Below are 27,866 nucleotides of genomic sequence, written 5' to 3' on the forward strand. Positions count from 1 at the left end.
CTCCCCTTCCCCCTCGCATCTGGTGTAAACCCCTCTGCGTGGACGGTGAGGCCCTCCACCCTGCAGCCCTCCCTTCCCACCTGTTCAAGGTCAAGGCTGCCCGAGTGGGGCACGTTTCCTCCCTCACCCAACCGTGTGCCATGTGCTTTCCCAGGTGTCTACTTGTTTCCCTACCATTATCCAGGCTCTCCTCGGCAAGTCCTACCCATTCTAAGACTTAGTTCAAACCCCGCCTTTTCTAAGAAGCGTTTACTGGTTTCCCAACCACACTCACTTCGATTCATGGGACTACTATTTACTTGAGAAGTGCTGGGATATGAGGCTAAATTATGGCCTCAGCCTCTCTGTTTCTATTTTCTCCAGGCACCTAAGAGACTAAAGCCCGCACCCCTAAGTTTTATTCAGGAGTTTCTTAAACCAGAAATATCCTTTCCTTTTCAAGTAGGTACTTGAGAATTCTGACCCCGGGATTTAACGTGCATGCAAATGGAAAATTTGACACACCGAGGACAGACGAAAGTTTCCCTGTGTCTGTGTAGGGTTGATTCTTGCTAGGCTGACTATAATGTGAGGGAATTACTAAAATGCAGTAAAGTATGATTCCTAAAAGTAGCTATGTCATAGACAAGAAAATATCACCTTTGCTTTTTTTTTTTAATCTTTGTTTAAAAATAAAAATCTATGATACGATATAATTTTTGTTTAAGGAAAGGCTCTAAAACACAGAAATTTGGAAAGATGTAAACCAAGTGATTTTCTTTGGGTGGAGAAATTATTGGTGATCACGCAAAAACACTTCCGTTTTATATAAACTTTCTATTACAAGCAATTTCATTGTCATCATCAGAAAGACATTTTCGTTTTTGGGAAATGGTATAGAAACAAAGACATCAATTTGGTACAAATGCAGATGGATGACTTTAGAGACAGTTCAGAATTGACTATTAAAAGGCCTTCTGTTTTGTTTTAATACAGAGTGAGAGCTAGACAGGGCCACATCTACAGGGAGAGTCCACAGATGTGGACTCAGTGATTGCAGTGTTTGAGGGTAAACATTATAAAAATAAACAAATGAGCAAACTAATGGAATGTGATAGACAGGATGCCCAAATAATCACTATAAATGTGTGTCCTTTATTTTTGTCAGAGACCCAGCATGGACTTTTACCACTCTATTAATCTGGCTTCTATCGCCGCGTAGAGTTAGTGGCACTTTATGTTCTAAATCATAAATACGTAATTTGCCCTTGGTTTGCTCTTTCCATTAAAGTTTGTTATCTCATCGTAGGAATGGGAAAATGTACCAATGGCAGATATCAAACAGGTGGGTGTCTACAAACCTTGAGAATTTGACGTGCAGGTGAGAATTTTACCAGGTGGGACTTCACTGGGGTTCTGAGGCTGCTGACAGGTCAGCCTCAGGCACAGTCCCTATAAATAACTTCAGGAAGGACACTGAGTTCTAGACTCCGGGAAAGCCCTTGACAATGAGGTTGATCCTGTTTTTCGGTGCCCTTTTGGGGCACATCTACTGCCGAGAAACATTTGTGGGGTAAGTTATGCTTTCTGATAATGGTTTGAATTTTGCTTACTTGATGCACAGAGGCTCTCACTGGATTGTGGCAGAATCATGGATGTAAGTATTCAGCATTTTCAGAGCCTTCTCTTAGTTTGGAGAGGAGATAGTGGGATTAATAGAAATGAGAGAGAGAGAGAGAGAGAGAGAGAAAGAGAGAGAGAGAGAGAGAGAGAGAGAGAGAGAGAGAGAGAGAGAGAGGGAGGAATGACAAAAAACAAAACAAAACTGAAAACTGAATACATATAACCTATTTCTGTCCGTCCTTACTCATTTCCCCTCTGTTGATCAGGATGTAGGAGTGATAGACATGACTGAAAGAAAGCTGTTTGGCCATTTATCTCAGTGCTGTCTCAGAAAGTGACAGGTTATTCTCCCACCTCCTTCTCCCCACCGTCCTCGGTTTCATCCTCCATGTCAACCCTTGTCTTCCCATCTGCAGATCTCAGGCAGTGGGACCTCATAAAGTGGGAAGACCAATCCAAATCCAACTCTCACGGCTTTGTAAGATTCATCTTTGCTCCAAAATACTTTGGTTCCAAGATTCTATGAAGGGCTTTAGGCAGCATTTCCTTTTGTTATTGTTGTTATTTTTGTTAATCCTCAACCAGAGGATATTTTTCCATTGAACTTTTTTTAGAGAGAGTGTCAGGGAGGGAGTGGGGAGAGAGAGAGAGAGAGAAACATCGGTGTGAAAGAGACACATCTATTTGTTGCCTCCTCAGTGTGCCCTAATAAGGGCCAGGTATTGTCCTTGATGGGAATCGAATCCATGACTCTTCAGTCTGCAGGCCAATGCCCTAACTAACCGCTGAGCCAAAAACAGCAAGAGCTAGGCAGCATTTCTTGAAGAGTATTCCAGGGAACTAATGAAGTGGTCAAATAAATTTGGCTCTCAAAAGTGGGTGGCCAAATAAACTTTGGAATGAGAGGGTTTCTAGGTTCTTTTACTACTATAGCATGCGCTGTAAATCTATGAGAGGGGATCGAGGCTGCGGCACCACCCAATATTTTTTATCATGAAACTCCGCTTCACTTTTTTCTTTCTTTATTTTTTAATGCTGAGTAACTCAAATGGCTACTATTCTTTAGCACGCACACCAGGAAATATTAGCTTAATGTTGTACTTTTCCCAGTGCCTTTCCATTGTAAAGCAGGACTCCTGGGAATCTCTGTATTAATCAAAAGGAATGAGACTCAAATGAAAGCATTTTCAGACCATCGGTGGCAGGTGGATACTTGAAGGCAGGAGCGCCTTGGAGATCTCATTCTATCACATACAGTATATTCTACTCGAGCTCATTGGAAATTGCATGGTGCTTGGTTTCAGAAGACTTCAGTTCTTATCCCTGTGTATGCTCTTTGTACCAATCCCTTCCCAATGTTCACATGAGCAGGGTAGTGACACAGGAAGTGACCTACTTGGAGAAAGGGTTTGAGGAGAAACATCTGTCACCATGGTGACAAAAATCCAGCTCTACTCTCAATTTTTTTTTCTAAAGATATGTGTTTGCTTGTTTTTCAACTTCTTCCTGCCAAATTGTCCTTGATATCCTTTGTTTGCCATTATGTATATATGTGTTTGTGTGGAGAGAGAGGCCCACCAGGACTTTCCTGAGTCCCAGTTGACCCTAGCCATATCTCAAGTTTGGGCCACATAAATGGTGCTTGGAGAAATAACTCGGATACATTTCAATGAACCATAGCAAACAAACAAACCAACCAACCAACCAACCATACTAGGTCTACCCAAATGTGAATTCAATCCCTCTTACAAGCACCAAAGTAATTATTTTACTCCCCCCCCCCCCCCACCATTTGTATCTGAAAAACAGGAAGAGACAAGTTTTAAAAGCTAATTCTTTATGCTCAGCAGATGCTATTTGAGAATAATCGTTAGCTACAAGAAAGGTAACTTTAATGTCAAGCTTCCTGCTAGGAGTAGGTGAACCTCTTAATTATTATTTAGGTAACATACCCTTGGGGGAAGTAAAGTCATTCTCTCAGCTGCTCGTTCTGGGGATGTGGGTCAATATACTGTGTATCAGTTTGATTGTCAAAAAGATTATTAACCGCTGCATTAACCTCCTGGCATGTGGCGACTCATAAGAGCAGAAAGCAACAGGAAACAGTGTCCAGGTTTTGCTTTTAAGGTCATGTTTGTGGTTAATATTCTTTAGAGATCAAGTTCTTGAGATCATTCCAAGGAATGAAGAGCAAATAAAAAATCTGGCGGAACTGGAGGCTGAAGAACACCTTCAGGTATCTGTCCTAGAGGGGACTTCTGATTCTTAGAGACTACTCCCCAGGGAGACACGAGGGTTGGGATCTTTTACTTTGGACTGCATCTACCCTACTCTGACAGTGTGTGGAATGCCAACTCACGAAGCTGGGATGCAGAAAACCAGGGCTCTTGTCCCAGCTATGTGACATTGGGCAAGTCACCCATGTTTCCTGTGTCTCATTTTCCCATTCAGCATAATGAGAACAAGTAAACCATTCTTCTATCTCACAGGTTTATGGTAAGAATGAAAAGAGAGATTTCAGTTACTTTGAAAAATTTGGAAAACCTTTAACGCACTATTTACCTCCTAAAATGATGTATAGGATTAACATCCTGTTATAAAATGAATTAGATCACTTAAATGTCAACTGTTAAAAAAAAAACAAAAAACTGCCATAGTTTTAAATAATCTGTTCCTTCTGCCCATTTTAATATCTAACCATAGGAAGGGGAGGAAATTATATCTCATATGCTGATGCTTGGCTCTGTAAAAACCCTTCTTGCAGTATCATAGTGATTATACAATGATTTTAGTCTTGTGGGCTTGAGATAAAGTAGATATGAATTGATTTCTTGAAATCCATCAGTGCTGAGCTGTCCTTTCCCCTGTAATTACCCACTCACCGCCTTGGTCTTTTATCCCTTTCAGCTTGATTTCTGGAAAGCACCCACCATACCAGGAGAGACAGCCCATGTCCGGGTTCCCTTTGTCAGTGTCCAGGCCGTCAAAATCTTCTTGGAGTCCCAGGACATTGCTTATTCCATCATGATTGACGACGTTCAGGTAATTATCCCAGAGACCATCCTTCCAGAGGCTCGCTGATCCACTGGAACTGAAGGACCATCCTCCTTTATCTGTGGGTATCCTCTACCCACGGGGGTGCCTTCCTGCAGTCTGGGCCCCGCCTGCACAGTGGGTAGACGGGCATTGTCACTCTCTCTTCTACATTTGACACAAATGGGATATGATAATCAGAAACTGAAGGGAAAGGGCAAGAGAGTTTCTGGCATGAAATACAAAAGGCAAACTGATGGATTTTGGTCAAAGTAGGGGAAAGTAAGATGTTATTCATCTAGTTTTTAAAAATATATATTTTATTGATTTCAGAGAGGCAAGGAAAGGGAGAAAGAGAGAGAAACATCAATGAGAGAGAATCATCGAGTGGCTGCCTCCTGCCCGCCCCACACTGTGCACTCTTGGTTCAAAGGTCGATGCTCAACCACTGAGCCAATCCACCTGGGCCAGTTTTTACTTTATTTTTTTCTTTTCCTTCCATCTAGTTTTTAACTGGAGGTTAGGCCCTGTGAACCAAAGACGAAGCGGTAAACTCCACAGACTATCACAGAACTTATAGGGTAACTTACTTTTGGGAAGATTGGGCCGGAGCAGACACACAGATGGCCTAGCAGTTTTGTACTAATTATTCTTTGCTACCAGGCCTTTGTGACTGTACTTTATGTGTGTGTACTTTTTAATAGTATAATTAGGGTACTAATGATTGACAGGGCAAAGGGACAAAGAATGTAGTTGCTCCAGGAGCCTTATCTCCTAGTGGTTGGTGGTAGGTCAGCGATTTTCAACCAATGTGCAGCAGGACCTTTTAAAACATGCACTACCTGTGTATTTAGTCAGGGGCACTCACCTTTTCCCCTTAGATTGTTAAACAACACAACGAACAACAGCCAACACAATAGCCATCTAGTGTCAGTGAATCAAAATGATGCCTATTTCAGTCAGGTCGGCAAGAAATACATTCTTTGGTGTGTCGCAGCATTTTAGTAATTAGTTTCTGGGTGCCAGAATGTGAAAAAGGTTGGAATAGCTGTGATAGATAATTGCTTATATTCAATACTGTTGCCAGTTTGATATTTATCTCGGTTGTCATGCCATTCAGATGTTTCAAACAAACAAAAAAAAAATCATGGCTATATTTTAAATGAGAAAGCTTTGATATGCTTGCTGAGGGCTGTGACGTTGGGTCAAAGGTCACAGCATGAGACTTCAGAAATGAAATGAAATCCGGGACACAGAGATGGAGTTGGTTTTGTTCATAGGTACAGCTATACACCCTGGGCTCCCAGACAGGTAGGATGAACTACAAGACAACCACAGGACTGCCTGTCATTCTGTATTTGCAGCTTCTGGCTGGCCAGAAGCCCCCCCATTCATGCCACATCCACTTTCAGGGTGCTACCGGAATAAGGCAGCCTGTAGGCCAGGGAAAGCCATGCTTGGGACCGGGGGCTTGAGTGTTTCCATTTCCTTCACAATTGTAGGTGCAAACGCATTGCTATGAAGTAAGCATAGTTTGTAAAACTGCTTTGCCTTAGGTTCTGTTGGACGAAGAGAACGAAGAAATGCTGTTTAATCAGAGAAGAGAACGGAACGGTAACTTCAACTTCGAAGCTTATCACACCTTCGAAGAGGTAGGTGTTTTCAAAATGAGCATCTGAGAAGTGGGCCGTTCTTCCCTCAGATAACAAAATCAATACGTCCACTTGGCTGATGGAATGGAAATTATTATCCTATTTCCTAACGTTCCCAAGTTCCCCTAGAATAGGGGTGTCGAACTCAATCAGAGAAGGGGCCAAAATCTAAAATCCAGCCTAAATCGCGGGCCGAATCGTTTACTGAACAGTCATAAACTGTCATTGTGATGGAAACGCAGCGGAGTGCAGTGATGACAGTGCGGTGCGGGCCACATTGCAAGGCCTGGCGGGACGGATTTGGCCTGCGGGCCTTGTGTTTGACACATGTGCCCTAGAATGTCCCAGCCAAGTATTAAGTATCCCTGCCTTAAGCCGGAACCCGAAGCCCACCTGCCCATCCCGGCCGCCGTCCCGTTATTTTGGAAGGATCTTAAGTGAGCAGACAGACCGCCTGCCACGCTCTTGCGCTCTGCTCGGGGCCCCTTGCTGATTTCCAGCCCGCGCTGCTTCCAAAGCCATTTGAGAGCTGTGCTTCACGCTGTCACGGATGATAGAATCAGGGGACACCGTGACACCTCTGACTTCCAGCCGAGGCAGGGTCCCCCGAGCTGCACACAGCTCCCTACCTCACAGGAGCAGACTCTGCTTCTTTCCAGAGTTTGCGGGAGTGAAGCGCACTTCCTTCCTCTCCCTCCCTCTCCCCCTCCCCTAGCCACACACTGACCCCCGGCCACCTGGACAGTTGCCTTGTCTCTGCCACAGAACTTTTCTCGGCCCGCAGGGGTCAATTTGTACTGACTGATTTTGGGGTGAGGGATGGAGGGGAGGGGATGGGGAGATGGGTGTGTGTGTGTGTGTGTGTGTGTGTGTGTGTGTGCTTAAACGGAGAGGTGGGGGCGGGGGGTGAGCAAGAGCCAGAGAGGAGGTATCTTGTAGGTACTGACTCCCCAAATCAGGAATTGGAGATTGCAATGATCTCTGAAAACAAAGTCCCCCCCCCCTAATTAGTGGCAACACGTGACCTAAACTCATTTGGGGGCAACATCTGACCTCAACTGACTTGCCACTCACTTGTGTCCCTGCCAGAAATACCAAGGCATTTGAAAACGGGGCGATGCCGCGTGTACAATATACAACGCAGGCTTCCTACCTTCCCACATCTCTCCCCGCCACCACCAAAACCCCTTCATTTGCAAATGCGCGTGGCCCCTAAGGATTGCAGATGAGGGCTTATGGATCGAGGCAGTGCGGGGGAGCAGGAATGCCCTCTCCTTCGCGGGCCTCCCACAGCCGGGCCTGGCCGCCGGAGGAGCCGCCTCCCCGCTGCTCCTTCTCCGGACGCCGCTCGGCGCCCCAGCGGCACGGACTCCCCATCAGCCCTGCGAGGGCAGGCGAGGGGGCCGGCGACCAGCCATCTGCGGCCTGACCGAGCCCCGCTGCGTTTTGCAATGCTCGCCTCGCCTCTCTAAACCCATCTTTTCCTTTTTTTTTTTTTTTTTGGTGCCACTACCCATTTGTGTTCCTCCGCGGGTAAGAGGGGGAGGAGAGCAGCAGCTTTCCGCCTGGGGAAGCTGCCCTCCAGGGCCGGGCGAGGCCAGCCTGGAAAGGGCCATTTTGTTTTAAAACACAAAACAGAAGGAAAAAAAAAAAAAAAAAAAAAAGCCGGAGCCGCAGCCGCAAAATGGCTCCCCGGCCTCAGGCCTGCAGAGGCCCAGCGCCCCATCCTTGCAGACGCCCAGCTTTGCAGAGGCCCAGTGCCGCCCTCTCAGCTCGGATGCAAACGCCCCCATCCTGCGGCATCTGCCCGCTGCCCTGTCCTGGGGGGTGGGGTGGGGGGGGGAAATGGGCAGAGAGAAAAAGCAGCCCATAGGTGCATCCTATCACTCACGAACGCCTATGTATTTATCTTAAACCTTTCAGATTTCCCAAGCGATGGATAACATCGTGGCTGAGCACCCGGGACTAGTGAGCAAAGTGACTATTGGCCATTCTTTCGAAAAGCGGCCCATGAACGTGCTCAAGGTACACAGATGATGCGGCAGCAGGGGCGCGGGGGTGGGGTGGGGTGGGGTGTGTGTCCTCGCCGGGCTCGAACCCGCTGCTCCGCGCTGCACGGGAGCCTTCCGCCTTCCTCCGCCCCCGCCTGCCGGCCAACCGGTCCCCGCCGGTTTTGAGCATCCACCTCCCGGTTCCCGCCTCCGCCTGCCCCCCTTTCTCCTTCTCTGTCTCTCGCCCACGCGCACTGACGCAGGGCTGCGGGGGGATTAATGCTCTCCTCCTATGCATTCTCTTGCGGGGAGCCGAGGCCCGGGCGCCAATAGCAACCGCGGGAGGGGGCGGCGGTGCGGGCCCGGAGTCCGGGGAGGCGGGGGCGGCGGTTCGGGGCCCGCAGTCTGGGGAGGAGGAGGGGGGAGGTGCAGAACCCGGGGTGGGGAGAATAGGTGAGATAGTCTGTCTGCATTTAATCGAGCTAGGAGCTCTGTGCCGTGTTTCTCTCTCCCGCCCCTTTTTTCTTTCTCTCTCTCTTTTTCTAAAGCCGAGAGATTAAAAAAAAAAAAAAAAAGAAAGGAAAAGGCGCCTAAGCCCGAGCCTCATTGAAAAAGGGAAGAGTTCCCGCATTTAAAAAAACAAACAAAAAAAGGAGGCCCCGCTGGGCGCGAAAAGGATGGCAGGAAAAACTAAATCGCAAAGGCAAACGCCCAGAAACAGGCATTTTTTTTTTAAAGCATTCCAACCTGAAACCTCTAATAGACTTCGTGCTGAAATTTCAAGTTTTTTTTTTTTCACCTCGCCCTAAAAAAGAGTGAAAATTATTTCCCCAGATTTCCTAGAAAGCGTTTGTTAAGGAAAAAAAAAAAAAGAATGTCACAACTCCCTGCTAAATTTGGAAACGTGATGGCTGAGAACCAACGGACTCGGGACAGATGGATTTCACCAGAATGTTTTTCTCAAAGCAGGCCCGAGAGGAGCGGTTTGCCCGCTGTATTGACACTGGACGAGGGCACATTGGCTAATATTCACTGCCTTCTTTTCAAAGATCTCCTCCTGCCTGCTGCTCCTGCAGCTGGGCCCGGAAACCGCAGCCCCCTCCTCCCGCTCCCCATCCCATCCACCCCGCCACCCCCACCGCCGGCTTTTCCTGGCGGCCCTTCTCCTGGGTGGTTTCGTGGTTGAGAGAGAGAGTGTGTGTGTGTGTGTGTGTGTGTTTAAAGTACCCTGCTTTTTACATTCGAGCTCTTGGGAGGAATAGGCAGGGAACACTTTGAACGAAAACTCCCCAAACCCGTGAAATATAATTTTTAGCGAGGATTTGCATTTCTCATTTACCTTATCGGCTATGTTTAGAGTGCCGCGCAGACATAGAAATGGATGGTGCAAAAAATAACGTTTTCCTCCCCATTTAACTGATCCAGTTGGCAAAACCGCTGCTCCAAACAAAACGAAGCCACTTAGAACCATAAAATTTAAACTCTGGGAAGCACCTCGAAGCCTGCCATCCTGTTTTTAGGAGGGACTCAAAAGGTTATCATGAACATTTTTTATTACACAAATGATACCATCATTGCGTGAAATTGGAAGAGGAACAAAACAAACAAAAATAGGGGTGGGAGTAGGCGAGAAAAACATCCCCATATTCCTAATTCCACAAGTATGGAGTGATAGCTATTGTTGCATATCCTTCTATTTTTCTCTCCCTCTCCCTTAATCTCATATGTTATTATGTGTATCCATACACACATACACACGAACTAGCCTTTTTAGAAAATAAAAATGGCACCACACTATTTTGTAACCTGTTTTTTTATTTATTTTTAATTTGCAACATACAATGAACGTTTTCATGTCATCACCTTATCTGCAATGATTTTTTACAAACATGAAAAAAAAAAGGTCTCTGCTCTTAGTCTGCACTTAGCTTATATTAAAAGGGGACAAAAAAAATATTAAGTGAGAAGAGTTAATTGATGCATCACTGTCTACACCTCCTTCTCTCTCTCAATCACATCAAGTACAGGAAGAGGGGCAGACAAGGCTGGGGTAGAAGCGAGGGGGCCTGGGGCTGCAGCGCTCACATTTCCCCGCTTCTCTTGCAGTTCAGCACCGGAGGAGACAAGCCCGCCATCTGGCTGGACGCCGGGATCCATGCTCGAGAGTGGGTCACACAAGCTACTGCTCTGTGGACAGCAAATAAGGTGATTTTGCCTAACATTCTAACCTTGTTTTGTTTTTCTGGGACCAGGACCCACGTAAGCCCACAACAACCCCTGTGGTCCTAATGGCTGGAGCGCCCAGCTCAGCTGCTTCTCTTGCCACACAGGCAGGAGTCAGATCCATCCAACCCAGCTCGCACCCTGGCCCTCTTCCCCTGCTGTGCCTCTGGGTGCCTGCTGGAAGAAGAGAGGGCTAGAAGAGATGGCAGGGGTAGAAAAGAAGGACCATAGGGAGTCAGATTTCAGTTTAAGAACAGACAAGAGAAAAATTGCTTTTGCTGCCTTGAATTTTCAAGGCTGAGGCATGATATGCTTGAAATCTCAAAAACCACGGAGGGGGCCCAGGTGGCAGATACAAACAGGGGCTAGAAAAGTTCGCTTGGACCTACAGGTCCAAAGCGGAGCCCGCGAAGGGCGGTTGGTGGCTCTGAAACATTTCCAGATCTGATTTCGAAGCCAGCGTGTTAGCAATACCGCTCCTTCCACATGCTGGTTGGAATTAAGAGTCAGGACACCAGGCTGGGTGTGACCTCGTCTGGTATTTCTTAAGTAATTCAAAAGTGACACACTATAAATCAGAATGTTAATTCATGAGCAAAGGAAATCAATCCACATCAGATCATTCAAGCATGTGCAACCACGTGCATACTGACTGATACATTTTTCCCTTCAATTAAAATGCGGTTACCTTTAGGGTATTATGAAATGGATATTTAACAGTTGAATAATAATGCTCTAGGATGGCTGAGCACAGGAAATGAGTAAATTTTAATCCAGCAGAAACTTCAACTCTACTGCAATTGATTGCAAGTAAGAAATTTAATTCCCCAAATGGAATTTAACGGGCTGTGTTTTTAGAAAAGTCCCTGCATATTTAAGTTAGCTGATGTTGGTTGAGGGCTACCCTGTGTGGCGATGAAGGTAAACTTGCAAATATCTCTTTGCCTCATACTTCCCTATAAGCCACATACACACCATTGCCTACCGTTGCAAAATGCCTCCCCAGAATGAATAGGAAGGATTCTACTGCTTTTTAGAGAAAAATAGATAAGTAATATCTGATTTTTTAATTTAATATAAGTAAATACTTCTGGCCAGAAATAAGAGTGTAGGCGCTGGCATATGAAATACATTAACACTGCAGGAAATTGGATGAAGTCCTTTGAGACCTTTCATTGACCAGCAGTGATAGCTAGTTCTTGTGTGCGGGGTGGGGGGGTGGGAACACATCGCCTTAATATTCTACCCTGAATTCCCCGGTGGAAAAAGAGAAGGGTGAGCTTGACATATACGTTGTTGCCTCTGCTCAGATTGCCTCTGATTATGGAAATGACCCCGCCATCACTTCCATTTTGGACACAATGGATATCTTCCTGCTGCCGGTCACCAACCCCGACGGATACGTGTTCTCTCAGACCAAAGTAAGCTTCTTGGGCTTTTCCTCTTCTCAAAACAGGAGTCTAAGGAGCAGCGCAGGGACTTTGAAAACAAAATAAAAGTAATCTTCTCGTCCTTGACTCACTGTAAACAGAATGCCTAATCTCCCCGTGGTGGCCCTGAATTGAAGCGAGCGGTGGAATTTATAATCACTTCTTATTACAGCACACGGTGGCTTCACATATTGCCTCCGCCAGCGCCTCATTTCAGCTGTTAGGCTGGGCTATTAGAGCTCATTGTTCGCTGTGAGTCACCTAGGAGATTTGTTCCAATTATCTCCCTGTTTTTGTGGCAGGATTGATAGAAAAGTGGAGGCGGATGTTACCTGCTGACAATTAGATTTGTGGTAGGATTTAGGTAGGCAGCACAATACATCTAACATTTTTACTTAAAAACCTGTAGAAGAAATCTCTGGAGTATTACTGAAAGGAGTTATGCCGTTCTTTTTTTTTTTTTTTCCTGCCCCCCTTTAAAAATCTCATTACAAACCTCCATTGTGGCAACCGTGACCCCATGTATGTTCAAAAATGACTGAGAGCTTCAAATTTATTTCTGGAGAGATCTGACTAGGATCGCATTTTTCAAGGCGGCTTCAAAAGGAACGCGTACAAATAATAGTACTCATCTTAGGAGATGCCCTAAAAAATGAATAAAAGTTCCATGGAGAAGTTTGGGAACTATCGCCCACTCTATCCCTTTCTTAAGAGTTTCATAAAAAAAAATAAATTAAAGCATTCAAAAACCTTAGAAGTTCTAAAGTAAATCAGCCAATTTAGTTCTGTATTTTCCCAGACGATTCTGCCATGGAACCCTTGCTTTCTCCCCACTTTTTGTCTGTTTGTTTGTTTTTGTTGTTCACACTTAATAGAACTGCTGTTCCGAGGAGCAGGTTCTGGCAGGCGGTGGCATTCACTGGAGGGGTGGGGGCTGTCTGCTCCTCTGTGCGGAGCTGACGGGGAGCCCCGCTCCGCACCTCCGTGTGCAGGGGGATGCGGGCAGGGTCACAGGGGCCTTCTGGCGGGATGGAGGGAGAGGAGAATTCTAAAGAGAAGGCCGTCTCATCAGGCTGAATGACCATAACGTACACTCCCTCCCCTTCCTTTTTCTCTTTTGCTTGGATTTTAATTTAGAACCGTATGTGGCGGAAGACCCGGTCCACAGTGTCTGGAAGCCGCTGTGTCGGGGTGGATCCTAACCGGAACTGGGACGCAGGTTTTGGAGGTGAGCTCGGGGAATGAATGGTCAGGCTGCGTCTGGCCTGCGAGCTGCTTTGCAAGGCTCTGCAGGACCGTCCGCCCGCTAAGCCCATTCAGGATGCAAGCCATTTAAAAACCAATTTGCAAAACACTTAACTAAATTCCCTTCCCAGGCTCGCCGCCGCGCTGTCACAGCGCTCCGAGCTGCATTTAATGCATTTTGTCTCACATCTCGGCGTTCCCACAAGCTGGGGCCCGGCGGCTCAGCTTCTGAGCTCTCAGGCTGGGACTCATTGTGCGATGGCGGGAGGCTCCGGAAGCCCAGACCGGCCACTAGAGGGGGTTAGGATCTATCCGGAAAGCCGCATTACATCACCCGTGGATGCTTCGAGAAAGAAAACCCCAGGCCAAATAAGACCAGAAACCGATTTTTCAGAATAGATTCAAAAGAGAGAGAATACCGGCTTGCCGCGCTGGCTCTGTTGACTAGCAGCTCTAATTGTTGGGAGTTCGGTGGCAGGCTGGTTGGGTGCTCCTTTGTGCTCTCGGGCACCAGTTAAAGCGCCTTAGAGTTAAATCACAGAATGGAAATTTGTTGTTGTTTTTTTCCTTATTAGGTAGGATAACAGTGAGGTGAGAAGCTGTCTCTTTCGCTGCAGTTTTCCTAACACCTAGCACAGTGTCTGGAACATAGAAGGCAATCATGGGATATTTGTAAGACAAATACATTAGGGAGGTTCATTGAACCCAAAGAAAACATATTAGGGGATTGTGATAGGACATGGATGAGTGGCAACTTATTCATTCATCGATTTTACAATTGTGTGTGTGTGTGTGTGTGTGTGTTTTAGTGTAGGGGAAAAAATTAAAATATCAGATCCAAAATAATGTTGTTCTTATAAAAAGAATCCTAAAATAAAGGTGTCAGGCTATATTTACCTTAGTCCATATCACTTAGAGACCTAGGGCGTCCCTACCCCTCCCATCAGAGTTTCTCTAGCAGGCATAGCCCTGGCCAGGCCCAGGGGACCCTCTGCAGTGGCCATGAGTTCCTCTAGTTGCTGAGAAAATCAAAGCCAAAGGAGTCCTTGTTGTCAGATGTAGTTGTGATTGCCTCGCTGTAGAAAAGATGTCAGAGGTTCTTTGCGTTCGTGGCTTTGTGACTTTAGAAGTACGGATGTACAGAATCTTCTCCTCTTGGACTCTAAGAATTGGAAGGGATCCCAGAATTGCTCAACTCCTACTCAACGCAGGAATTCCATCTATAATGTTAAATCTAGCTTTTCATCCCGCAACTCCCACAGAGGAGACGATCTCACTTGATAGCTCCCTTTGTCACATAGAGCCATATTTCAAAGAAGGGAGCTGTGTCCGGAGTCACTTGCTGCCTGACAGTAACATGCTTGCTCCGGTTTCCAGAGGAGGGACGTGGTGGTGCGTGGAAAGTGCCTTCGTGCAGTGTCTCCGCTAAGCTCACTGCTCGCGCGCGCGCGCGTGCTCTCTCTCTCTCTCTCTCTCTCTCTCTTTCTCTCTCTCTCTCTCTCTCTCTCTCTCCCTCCCTCCCTCCCTCCCTCCCTCCCCCTCTCTCTCTCTCTCTCTCTCTCTCTCTCTCTCTCTCTCTCTCTCTCTCTCTCTCTCTCTCGTGTTTCTTACATCAGGACCTGGAGCCAGCAACAGTCCTTGCTCTGATTCCTACCACGGACCCAGCGCCAACTCTGAAGTTGAGGTGAAATCCATAGTGGACTTCATCAAGAGCCATGGCAAAGTCAAGGCCTTCATCACCCTCCACAGCTACTCCCAGCTGCTGATGTTCCCCTACGGGTATAAATGTACCAAGATGGACGACTTTGATGAGCTGGTGAGTTTCGGGAACTTCCTTTTAGCCCAACCACAGATAATCCATTGTGTGGACAAGTTAAGTGGCAGTCATAAAGTTAGGTACTGAGACGGGAGAGCCCGAGGGATAGGTTATAAAGATCTATGAGACATAACACGTCCAACCAATGGGAAGATCGGGACGTGGACTCTCCTAAATTAAGATTCCTTTGGAAATGGAATTCATGGAATTATTATTGCCTGAATCTTGATGTGCAGGACCCTGATTTGAACACAGGCTCCCAGGCTGTGCTTTCTGCTGCTTAGGAAATAACCGCTTGGACCTAGAATCAGAGATGCTCTGTGCTCTCCTCCAACTCCCTGCCTGGTACCTCCTGGGTGCCTTCAGCTTCCGTGATATGCATGATAGTGGGCATCAAACATCCACTTCCCTAACTTGATATCTTCCACCATCTTTTCTGCTTGAGGAGTAGGTAAATGGGTGGCAGCCTTAAACCAGATGGTGACATCTCAGAGGGCTGCTTCCAAACGAGCAAGAACTATCCTCAGCCGAAGGGAATGTGCAAATATTTCCACCTTGGCTTTTAGGCTAGAATTTTGAAACCCATAGACTAGAGATAAGATGTGACCTTTTGGTGGGTTTATGTCTACATAGATTCTTGTCAGTACCTCCTGGCAGAAACGAAATAGATTATTCAAATGCGGGTGTAGCTTACATCTCAGTTGGGTTTTAGCACTGGAGGGCAGGTTTCGGGGTTGAACTGGGGGAAAAAGAATGTCAGGATTGAAAACAACCTTAAAGGTACTTTTTTAGTAGATCTAGATCACCTTAAATTATCCAAACCTGGTGTTCCCATCTCTGCCAGATAGCTATTCATCCTGTGATTGGGTGGGTTCTTGGCTTCAAGGAGCATGCTCCATTTTGGGGCGTATTTGATTGTTTGCATTCTTCCTAATAGAGAGCCAAACCACCTACCTCCTTATGGTTTTCACCTGTCAGCCCTGATTTATCATCTGGCTCCATGGAACAAGTTTTATTTCTCTTTGAGAGGCAAATCCATTAATTACTTGAAGACCAGTAAGCTGTTTTTCCTAGGGTTTTCCTTATATCTGCTAGGGACCCCCAGTTCTTTCGAGCACTCATAATAAGATCCCAAGTTTCCATACCATTCAGGATGCTATTTGCCAAACATGCTTTGCTTTTTTTTCTGTGTTCTTCAAGAGTAGCTCCCAGAAGTGAATGCTGTGGGTTAAGCAGCACAGCAGAGCGTGACCATAGCTGCCCTCCTCCAGACTGTGCGCTTCTGCTTATGCAGCCGAGGGTCAGCTAATTGGCAGTAGCTAGCACCGTTCGGTGGACTCATGTTGGGCTTATTGACAACTGAAACCCCCAAGCTCTCTGAGGATTCTGCCGAGCCAGATTTCCCCCATCTGGTAATTGTACAGTTGTTTTCCTGGACCCACGTTTAAGACCTTAGATTTATCCCTAGCAAGGATAGTAAAGCCTCAATCAGTCAAAATTGGAACCCTCAAATAATGGAAAATATTTTGCTGAGCTCTACTTCTTGAAAAAAAGAGTCAATCATGGGGAAATAAGCCAATGTAAGGATCTAGGGGGGAGGAAAAATCAACTTTGTGGGTATATCCTGGAGTCCGCACACTTCTGGTGGGCCCCTTACTCACACCCTATTTCCATCCACAGCCCTGAACAGGAAGAGTTTGTGGCAAAGTTATGACCCTGGTCATTATTAATGTAAGCGTCTGTATGCCCAAATAAACGGGATGAGGGTCTTCATTTTGTATTTTTTTAAATATAGGATGTATCAGCTATTAAACTGCTAGGAACAGACACTACACTTGAGAAGTGATCAGGTTGTATTTTAAAAGCCAACAAAAGTGAGCTGTGCTTGCTTCTCATAAAAAATGGTTGAAACAAAAAGGTACTTAGTCCTCCATTAACCAGAGAGTCCCGTTAACACGGCCGACCCACGCTGCATTCTGCTGTTGGGCATCTGTTCTTCCAAGAGACAAGTGTGAGCCATTCATCTTTCCTTGCTTCTCTCCCTGTAGAAGGAAGTGGCCCAAAAGGCTACCCAGTCTCTGAAATCTCTGCACGGCACCAAGTACAAAGTGGGACCCATCTGCTCAGTCATCTGTGAGTACCTAATGTGTTTTTACAAATGCTCCGCCAAGATAGCAGGCACCACGTGATTCGGGGCCAAAGCCTTTCAATGCCCTGATGTGAAATTCGTACGCCTTCATGCATGAAGCCCAGCCTTATCCAGTTTCCCTCTGCAAGCTAGATCTCCTCCGTGAGATATTTACTGTGTGATGCTTAGAACAAAGAACTTTCTAAATAAGGGAGTTGTGTGCTCTCTGCTCTGCCTGCACTAATCCTTACACCTCACTCTCATCCTTTGGAATCTGTGCCTGAAAACGGGCCTTGATTGAGACCTGGTCCTAAGTCATCACTTTTATCAATTATACCTTTCTTGGCCAGACTTCCTAAACCCCCTCTCCCAAAGTGGATTGGTATCAAAACAAGAAACAACTGCGTTGCTATAGGAAATCCCAGTGCACTCTCATGTAGGTTCTGGGTCCCCCACAGGCATCCCTCCAGTTTCTTATGGACACAGCCAGAAACTCAGGACCTTACGGTTGAATGGCCAGGAGTTCCCTAGTGCTCCCATGCCCATGGTCCTTTGGAAACAAAGGCCTCTTATAAGCACCCACTCTGTTCACCCTTTTATTAAGCACCTACTAAGTGCTAATCATTATGCCAAGTACTGGAGACATAATGAACCCATAGAGAACTCACTGTTTACTATGGAAGATAAAGAGAAAGTCAGTAAACTTTAGTATGGTATGTGAACTAGAAGGCTACAAATGCTGCAAAAGTATTAGAAAGTTGGGATTTGACAGTGGAAGTACAAGGAAAAGCTTCATAAGGAAGAAGGCAGGGTTTTAAAAAATATGTTTTTATTTTAATTTTTATTTATTTATTTATTTTTTTTATTACAGAAAGCCAAGGGAGGGGGGAGAGAGAGAGAAACATCAGTGATGAGAGAGAATCATTGATTGGCTGCCTTCTGCACACCCCTCACTTGGTATTGATCGAGCCGGCAACCTGGGCATGTACTTTGGGAACCAAACTGTGACTTCCTAGTTCCTAGGCCGATGCTCAACCACTGAGCCACACCAGCTGGGCAGGAAGGCAAGGTTTTGAAGGCTGATCACCAAAGAGCTAGAGAAGGGGAAAAGGAGGGGGCCATTCTGGCTCCTTCACAGCACACGCAAAGGCACAGAAGGATGAAACTTTATGGCGGGCTCTGTGAACTATAAGGTTTGGGGCTGCTGGAATGAAAGTGTAAGACTGGGAGTTGGGAGTTCAGGGTTTTGTGTACAATGTCAAGGAGTCTACAGGATTCTGGAAGCCTCTGGAGAGTTTTCAGCAGGTCAGTGAGTGTCGAGGCATTGTGTTTTAATTTAGGCAAAACACATTAGCTTCAGCGTGGAGGATGAAGTAATAACGGACTGGAAGCAGGAACACCCCACAGGAAGAGAAGGAGGAGTTTGAGGGAGAGATGGTGGGTGGCCCAACTATTTTGTGGTCTGAACGAGCACTAGGTGTCTGACCTGTGGAGTCAGACCAGATCTGGGTTTAGTCACCTAGGTACTTGGGTTTTGGCTAGGAAGGAATTCAGAACCTGGACTCAGACTGTAAGAGAACATGTAGAAGCAGTAATTCCTAGAAGAAATGGGCTTAGGAGGCACGTTTTGGAGGTAAGGGAAGGGCCTGGAGCTTGGGAGTGAGGTAGCTAATGGTAATGTGCCTGTGGCAGACGGGGAGGAGAAAGGGAGAAGAGATGGGGCAGGGACAGGGAAAGGGAGAGGCTTGGGTGTGCTCCAGGAAGGGCGAGCCTCTGGGTCCTCAGTCCTAAGGGTTAAGGGTGGAGACTAGGGAGGTCCCAGGGGAAGATCTCAATAGCACCTGCAGCAGTTTTCCTGGTGTGTTTCTTTGGGGTTGTGCTCTCTGCTGATCAATTGGCAGGCGCAGGGCAGGGGTCATTATTCAGTGCAGCTGGCCCTGACATCAGCTGTGGCTGGTTTTGTTGCTTATCTGAGGCCTAGATGTTGTCTCCAGAGAGGTCAGGGGGTCCAAAGAGCCAGACCAGTGACCCGCAGTGGCCAGACCAGCGATATGGAAGGGGAGGGAAAGTCACGCTGGGGGCGAGGTCTCACCCTAGAATTGATTGTCTGTTGTTAAGCTCCTGGGGCTTTCCACATTGATGGCCTTCCGTACCTGGCCCATCAACCTTGCTTTGCTCATGTCTCTCGAACTGCCTACCACACAACCAGAGCAGTGAGGATGGAAGAGAGACATTTAGGAGGTCAAAACCGTAGGGTTTTGCCATTTATCGAATATTGAGAGTTTCTCACCAAAGAGCATTGAATGGTGCCATTAGCTGAGGGAGGCATCCGGGAAGATGAAACAGGGGTGGGCTTGGAAAGATACTGAGCTGAATTCTGGAAATATTGAGGTTGTCCTGAAGGTATTGGGCTACGTGGCCCTGAGATTTTGCAGGGATTTAGGGTTGGTTGACATAGAGAGGATGGTTGGTACAGGAGAGCAGGGTGATTTGGAGCGGGAAGAGCTTTGGGCGGAATTGGGGAGCGAGGCGATAGGCAGAAGAGGTTAGCAGTGAGGGAGCGAGACGCCGCAGAGCTGGGTAGAGAGGAAGCAGACAACCTTCTGTTTCAGAAGCGGGCAGGGAGCAATTGTGGGCCAGGTGGCAGTGTTTAACAATGACAAAGGCCACGGGAAAGGCCAAATATTACAAGGACAGAATATTTACCATTGGATTTTCATCGCTAGTGTTAAAAAACAAAATTCAACTGAGCAAATTTGAAGATGTAATTGGCTTTTTAAAGCGATTCATGAGTTGGCCAGCATCCCATCTAGCATCTGGAAGGGCACTCTGGTGGTTGTACAGATGGGAAGTTTTTATAGGCAGAAAGCGGGGTGGTGGTGGGGGCAAGAAGTTAAGAGTGGATTATTTCAGGCAAGGCCACCTCCCCTAAGGGGGAGGGAGTCTTAAAGGGCAGATTAACTCACCAGTGTGGATCAGGAAATTCCAAACTGATTTGTTTAAAATGCCACTCCTGGGAGTGGCTGAACTGCAATTAAGTTAGGTATTAAAATCTAGGTTTGGTATCCTGGGCTTTTAGCACAAGCGATACCATTTTGGGTGCGTGGTTCTCTCTTTTTAATATGAGTGTGGGGGAGGAAGGACGTCTTCCTCTATCCTCAAGGTTCTTTCAGCTGGTTTAATAGATGTGAGTACTGGCTAGGTGAGTCAGGTGGTTGGAGCATCATCCTGTGCACCAAAAAGGTGGCAGGTTCGATTCCTGGGCAGGGCACATACCTAGGTTGCCGGTTCAATCCCTGGTTGGGATGTGTACGGGAAGTGACTGATGGATGTTCCTCTCTCACTTTGATGTGCGCCTCTCTCTCTCTCAAAAACCAATAAAAACCTCAGGTGAGGCTTAAAAATAAATAAGTAAGTAAGTACTAAGTAAGTAAACATGAGACAGATTAACAAGAAAAAATTTTAATTACATGCATATATATGTGAACTTCACATACATGAGAGGTTCAGTGATAGAAAGGGAAAACAAGGTGTGTGTGTGTGTGTGTGTGTGTGTGTGTATGTATATGGTCAGAATAATAAGAATAAAAGATGATTTCTGATAATCTTTAGCTATGGGTACGGCTCCTACTTCAAATTCTTCTAGGTAGTTTGGAAAGGGCAGAAGTTTCTCTCAAGCCTACAGAGTCCTGGTTGCCTTTAGCTCAGAACAGCCTGCATACCACACAGGCACGTCTTGGGATCACCTACACTGGCTTATTGGTGACTCTGAGCAGAGTAGTTCCAGAGGAGTGGGGAGAGTGGCTGGAGGAGTACAGGGGTGGGGGAGAGGTGAGGCTGGTGCGCAGACCACGCTGTAGGGCAGGGGTGGGGAACCTTCTTTCTGCCAAGGACTGTTTGGATGTTTCTAACACCATTTGAGGACCATGCAAAACATTAGCCTGCTTTGTTTGGTCAAACATTTAATGAACGCACCCCTACTGCGTTGGCAGAGCCTGACCAGATGATTTCCAGGGCCTTAGACAGCCTATGGACCGGCTGTTCCTCACCTCTGCTTTAGAGGAACCTGATGGGAAGGGAAAGAGATATAGGAATCAAGGATTTCTTCTTTTCTAAAAAAACAACAACAAAAAACAAAACCTCGTCAGAGGATTATTTCCCTTTGATTTCCAGAGAGTGGAAGGGAGGAAGGAGGGGGAGAAGGAAACAGGGGCTGCTGGAGAACCTGTAACCAAGGTACATGCCCCTGACCAAGAATTGAACCCGCAACCCCGCGGCCCAAGGATTGATGCTCTAACCTAGGGGTGTCGAACTCAATCAGAGAAGGGGCCAAAATCTAAAATCCAGCCTAAATCGCGGGCCGAATGGTTTACTGAACAGTCATAAACTGTCATTGTGATGGAAACACACAATGCGGAGTGCAGTGATGACAGCGCGGTGTGGGCCACATTGCAAGGCCTGGCGGGACAGATTTGGCCCGCGGGCCTTGTGTTTGACACATGTGCTCTAACCACTGAGAAAACCTGCCAAGGCTTGCTTTTTCTTTTTCTTTTTCTTTTTGAGACAAGAGACTGTGGGGAAAGAGAGAGAGAGAGAGAGGGGGAGAGAGAGAGAGAGAGTTGTGAAAGGTACAGGAGAGATCAGAACTGGCCAATGTAATACTGTGCCATCGTGGGTGAGGAGGAGGGCAAGGAGGAGACACGCAGAGGTGGGCAGATCGAGCTTGAACAAGAGGAGGGAGTCTGCAGACATGCTGGGGGCAAAGATAGCTACATCTGTAGGAGGGTGGTGGCAGGAATCTGAGGGAATGAATGCTTGTGAGTCATGGTTTTCTTAATGGGAGTCATTAAAAAATAAAATTCAACCCAGTACATTTTTAAGTTCTAATTGGCTTTATTAAGTGATTCATGAATCCGGCAGCACCTCTTCTAGCAACTAAAAGGAGCAGTGTGGGGGTTGTACAAGATGGAAGATTTTTTATTTCCCAGTATATTTTTATTGGTTTCAGAGAGGAAGGGAGAGGGAGAGAAAGGTAGAAACATCAACGATGAGAGAGAATCATTGATCTGCTGCCTCCTGCAAGCCCCCAACTGCGGATCAAGCCCGCATCCCGGGCGTGTGCCCTGACCGGGAATCGAACAGTGACTGCCTGGTTCATAGTTCTATGTTTAACCACTAGCCACACCGGCTGGGTGATGCAAGTTTTTTATAGGAAGAAGGAAGGTGGGACTAAAAAGTTAAGGGTGGATTATTTCAGGCAAGGACACCTTCCTTTAAAGCACATGTGTCAAACACAAGGCCCGCGGGCCAAATCTGTCCCGCCAGGCCTTGCAATGTGGCCCGCACCGCACTGTCATCACTGCACTCCGCTGCGTTTCCATCACAATGACAGTTTATGACTGTTCAGTAAACCATTCGGCCCGCGATTTAGGCTGGATTTTAGATTTTGGCCCCTTCTCTGATTGAGTTCGACACCCCTACTTTAAAGGAAGGCCGTTTGGGGCAGTGGGAATGGGGGGAGAGGGGGATGTTACCAGGCAAATCCCCTTACTAGTGTAGATCAGGAAATTCCAAACTGATTTGTATAAAATGCTGCTCCTGGGACAGGCTGAAACTGCAGTTAGATCAGGTGTTAAATCTAGGGTTGGTATCCTGGGCTTTTAGCACCAGTGAGGCCATCTTGGGCCTGTGGGATTCTCTCTCGTGGAGTCTTGGAGAGCCACGGAGGACTAGTTTACCCCTCTTATCTAGAATACTTACTGAAAACACACACACTCCTGCTCCGGTAATACCTCACATCGCGAAAGTTCTCTTTTTCCAGATTATGATTTTTCTTTTCTTCTTTCTATTATGATGCATTTAAAAACTTCATAAAAAATAATCCAATAACCAACACTTTCATTTCGTTTCAATTTCATTAATGATTTTGTCAATGAGCACATGTATATTTATCTAGTTTGTAGATATGAGAACTACCAAACCTGTAGAGAATTTTTATAATCATTTATGTGAGCCAAACAGAGGATACACCTGGGAACAAGATCTCAACAAGCCGAGGGCCCTCTCCCTCTCAGTAGCTCGCCTTCGCCTTTCCTTCCCCCTCCCCCCCCCCCCCCCCCCCCCCCCCCATTACCTCTGCGTTTCTCTCTCCTAAGCAACAAGGGCACATCTACTATCTACTACCTCTGTAATTTTCTAAATCAACTTTCTCTTACAACAACAACAACAACAACAAAAACGATCTCAACTGCCTGAGAAAAATGATTCAGCAAATAACAGTTTGCAGTTTCTTTTATGCATAAAGAGGGAAGTAAGGAAGATTGCATGAAGACGAGAGAAAGCAAGGTGGAATCAGATGAAAGGATAATTAGGATTATGAGCTCTCACGAGGGTGGTCACGCATTAGAAGGAGAGGTATTTGGAAAGAGGTATTTCAAAAGCCAGTTAACCTAGATGCACAGATATAATGGACATAGACATCATGGCCACTTGAGGCACAGATAAGCCTTTTATAGGCCTGGATGTGACTGTCCACCATGACTTGCCCAGCTAGGAATTTACGACCAGATCACCCTGTGAGATTATATTCCTTAGAACCCCTTTTCGGTCCACAAGTCTTAATCTGTATCAGTGTTCTGTTTTGTGTCCAGCTTCTTTTAACATAACATTATTTCTTGTGCAATTTCATGTTTTTCCACACTAGGTATTTGTTATTCCGTGATAATGCTATATCCCAGTTATTGGGTATTTGGATTGTTTCAGCTTTTTGCTAAGCAACACTGCTATGAACATGTTGGTGCAAACTCCTTTATCTCTTCTTTTCTTTTTAAAAAATATATTTTATTGATTTTTTACAGAGAGAAAGGGAGAGGGATAGAGAGTTAGAAACATTGACCAGCTCCTCCTACACACCCCCTACTGGGGATGTGCCCGCAGCCAAGGTACTTGCCCTTGACTGGAATCGAACCTGGGACCTTTCATTTCGCAGGCTGATGCACTATCCACTGAGCCAAAGCGGTTTCGGCTCCTTTTTCTTTTAGAGCTCTTTGGTATGGACTCCCAAGGCAGGATTTCTAAATCAAATGGAATGAAAAAAATTACATGTGTTTTAGGCTATTTTCTGGAAAATTGATCTGCTTAGAGTTGCCCAGACCTTTTTTTTTTTTTTTTTTTTTTAATCTTATTGATTTCAGAGAGGAAGGAAGAGGGAGAGATAGAAACATCAATGATGAGAGAGAATCGTGGATTGGCTGCCTGCTATATGCCCCACAATGGGGATGGAGCCTGCAACCTGGGCATGTGCCCTGACCGGGAGTCAAACTGTGACCTCCTGGTTCTTAGGTCAATGTTCAACCACTGAGCCTCGTTGGCTGGGATGCCCAGGTCTTTTAAACCACTTCCCTGTGGGCTTGTCCTCTCCTCTGGTGGGGGAACTTCCAGGGAGGAGAGCCTTCCGAGTGATGACATAGGGAGGAAGGCATCATGGCCACTTAAGGCTGAGGAATGCATGCTTTCTCTGGTTGGCAGCTTCTGAGTGGAGGCTGGAGTTTGGAATGTCGGCAGAATGGCATCATATGCCCCCCGATTATACAAGGAATCTAGCTTCCCTCCCCCCACGGTGAGGTGTTTACAAGTCAGGTAGACATTGGGAGACTGAGATTTAGTATGCTTTTCTCAGTATAATCACAGATATTGAAGACATTTTTAATAAGCAAATATCAGACAAGCAGAGGGTTTGCTGTCTGAATTCTTTTTTTGGAACCTGGCCATTAATGGTCAGGCAAGTTCTGGCTGCATCATATGCCCAGAGCTGCCTCTGTTATCTTTGATCCTGGCTTCGTTCCAGTTTGGACAAGCATTGCCTCTAAGTCCCAATTAACTCCTTGTTGCTTCCTGCTCCAGGCTGGTATGCAGCTCTGAGAGCACCTGCTTCGCTCCGCCCAGGAGGCGGCGGGCTTCTATGGGGGGTGAGGCGGCAGCTCATTTGGAAAGCGCTCTGAGGAGCTGCTCTGCCATCTGTGTTTGGTCCCGGAGGAGCTGCTCCTCAGAAAGGAGTAGCGGGGAAAAGCACAGACCTTGGGGCAAGGACCTGGGTTTGAGTTTTAGCTCCAAGTAACCTTGGGAAGGTCACTCATCTTACCTTGTTTTATTTTGTTTTCATATTTATTTGTTTGTTTATTTTTTGTGTTAATCCTCACCTGAGGATATTTTGTTTCATTGATTTTTTTTATTGATTGATTTCAGAAAGAAAGGGAGAGAGAGATAGGAACATCAATGATGAGAGAGAATCATTGATTGGCTTCCTCCTGCACAGCCGCTTCTGGGGATCGAGCCCACAACTTGGACATGTGCCCTTCACCAGAATGGAACCCAGGATCCTTCAGTCCACAGGCTGATGTTCTAACCACTGAGCCAAACCCGGCTAGGGCTCCATTGAATTTTAGAGAAAGGAAGGGTGGAGAGTGGGGGTTGGGGAGAGAAAGAAAGAGAGAAAATCAATGTGAGAGAGAGACATCCATTGGCTGCCTCCCACTCCAGCTCTGACTGGGGTTGGGGATAGAACCTGCAACCCATGTGCACGCCCTTGCCTGGGAATCGAACCCGAGACCCCTGGGTTCATGGGCCAACAACTCTAACCACTGTGACATACTGGCCAGGACCTCCCTTGGATTCTTCATCTGTAAAATGGATTGTTGAGAGGCTCAAAAGATAGAATATAGATGAAAAGTGTTCACTAATTCTAAGGCACTGTATAAATGTTCTTAGTTAGTTTCCTGGTGAACTACTGTCCTCTGGATACCTCACCCTTAATGTGGCCCAACTTTTAAAATATGATCCTAATAATTTATTTGTAATCATAGTTATAACAATAACTAACATTTATGGGATGTCTACTCTGTATACATTATCCCAGCTCCTTCACTTAATCTCTCTGAACCTCAGTTTTCTTTTTTTTTTTTTTAATATATTTTATTGATTTTGTACAGAGAGGAAGGGAGAGAGATAGAGAGTTAGAAACATTGATGAGAGAGAGTCATCGATCAGCTGCCTCTTGCACACCCCCTACTGGGGATGTGCCCGCAACCAAGGTACATGCCCTTGACCGGAATCGAACCCGGGACCCTTCAGTCCTCAAGCCGACGCTCTAGCCATTGAGTCAAACCGGTCTCGGCTGAACCTCAGTTTTCCCATCTGTAAAATCTACTTTGTGACTCAAGTGGTGATTAAATGAACCAATTTAGCATAGTGCCAATCACATTTAGGAAGCACTCAAAAAGTGTTGGAATTATAAACATTATATTATTCCATTTAATTGTCATTGCTTTGGGAAAAAAGTAATATTTTTATCCCCATATGACGGATGAAGCATTTGGACGCAGTGAGTTAAGTACATGCTTTATGTACTTATGTTTTGCAGAATTAGGATTCAATCTGAAGCAAGCATTGCATTTACTACAGGTTTCTTAGTGGGATTGTATCATGTAGCTGCACCGAAGGCATAAGTTAGAAATTCTGGTACCCAGGAAGGTTCAGTTCAAGTCAGAAACCATTTGGTATTTGTTATTTACCAGATCTCATAGCTGCTATGAGTGAAGACAAAGACATTCGTCACAGGAGATCAGTGTTCATTCACAATCTTAACCATGAGTCCTGTTCTTGGTACAGCTTCCCTGGTCTTCCCCTTTGCCAAGCCATGTTCTTAGGGACCAGCTGCCTTTTTCCACCTCTGCCTTAGCCATCTCCTTCATATGACCTCTTCTTGCCCTCCCTGGGCCAGGCCTCAGAGCCCATCATGACTCAGCTCTTCTGAGTCATGATTGCCCAAGTCTTTGTTGGCTAATGCCACCTTCCTTCATCATCGGTCTCGTCTGTGGCCACACACCACACAGGTGCACTTGACTCTGCTGGGTGAACCATCACACACAGGCAGTGGGCATGTTATTTTATATCAGAACAAGGCCTGTTCCACCCTTCGCTGAAAATCCCCTGAGGGAAGGGACCAAATTGTTTCTTGTATTTGTAATCCCTCCTCCCTCTCTAGAGAAAAAAATGTTTACACCTAGCACTTTTCTAAAGAAGGAAGTGGGGGCGGCCTCCCCAGAGGCGAATTAGGAGAGCAGGCAGGGTTCCAAATGGATGGGTGAAGCCAGAGGCGCCTCAGAACACCAGAGGAAGGCCAAGTATAATGTCCATTGACGTAACACCTTTTGCTTTTCAAATTTTGTAATTTTTCATAAGCTATCCCTGCTCTGAAGGTCCTTGCACATAGGGGCCTAACTTATCTTTTTTAATAATCGTGGAACTTAGCCGTTACATAGCCGTGAGAGGCCAGTTGGGAATAGCATAACCAGACTTATTCTCATTTCCCCTTCAGACCAAGCCAGTGGAGGAAGCATTGACTGGGCCTATGACTCTGGCATCAAATACTCATTTGCCTTTGAACTGAGAGACACGGGCCGCTACGGCTTCCTCCTGCCTGCCAAGCAGATCTTGCCCACAGCCGAAGAGACCTGGCTTGGCTTGAAGACCATCATGGAGCATGTGCGGGACCATCCCTATTAGGGCTCTGCGGGAATACACGCCATTAAAAGCTCTCTAGTTTGAAACAAAGTCGGCGAGTGATTATTCCTTTGTCGAATCCTGATTTAGAAGAATCCGTTCTTCAATTTATGCTGTCCTAAATTATAGTAAACCACTGAGCCATACTCCTACATCTTTAAAAAAAAAAAATCCATTCTTAGCAAA

The 27,866-nt window shown here is 46.2% G+C and overlaps 1 protein-coding gene across 1 annotated transcript; it reads left to right on the top strand.

Annotated features, from left to right (window-relative positions):
• Positions 1 to 1,409: 1,409 nt before the first annotated feature.
• Positions 1,410 to 27,731, top strand: CPA2 (carboxypeptidase A2). The gene is made up of 11 exons (XM_036427053.2): positions 1,410 to 1,552; positions 3,757 to 3,838; positions 4,510 to 4,644; positions 6,192 to 6,287; positions 8,211 to 8,312; positions 10,385 to 10,483; positions 11,812 to 11,922; positions 13,069 to 13,159; positions 14,793 to 14,992; positions 17,041 to 17,125; positions 27,496 to 27,731. The coding sequence occupies exons 1-11, from the start codon at positions 1,488 to 1,490 to the stop codon at positions 27,681 to 27,683; spliced, it is 1,254 nt and encodes a 417-aa protein (XP_036282946.1). The 5' UTR covers positions 1,410 to 1,487; the 3' UTR covers positions 27,684 to 27,731.
• The last annotated feature ends 135 nt before the right edge of the window (positions 27,732 to 27,866 follow it).

The sequence above is a fragment of the Pipistrellus kuhlii genome, unplaced genomic scaffold (assembly GCF_014108245.1).
Source record: "Pipistrellus kuhlii isolate mPipKuh1 unplaced genomic scaffold, mPipKuh1.p scaffold_m20_p_10, whole genome shotgun sequence".
Classification (NCBI taxonomy): domain Eukaryota; kingdom Metazoa; phylum Chordata; class Mammalia; order Chiroptera; family Vespertilionidae; genus Pipistrellus; species Pipistrellus kuhlii.

Bases quoted from the DNA above. Each gene is read 5' to 3' on its own strand.
- CPA2 (XM_036427053.2), top strand. From the start codon at position 1,488: ATGAGGTTGATCCTGTTTTTCGGTGCCCTTTTGGGGCACATCTACTGC. The intron at 1,553-3,756 runs GTAAGTTATGCT...AATATTCTTTAG, and splicing joins TGCCGAGAAACATTTGTGGG to AGATCAAGTTCTTGAGATCA. The intron at 11,923-13,068 runs GTAAGCTTCTTG...ATTTTAATTTAG, and splicing joins ACGTGTTCTCTCAGACCAAA to AACCGTATGTGGCGGAAGAC.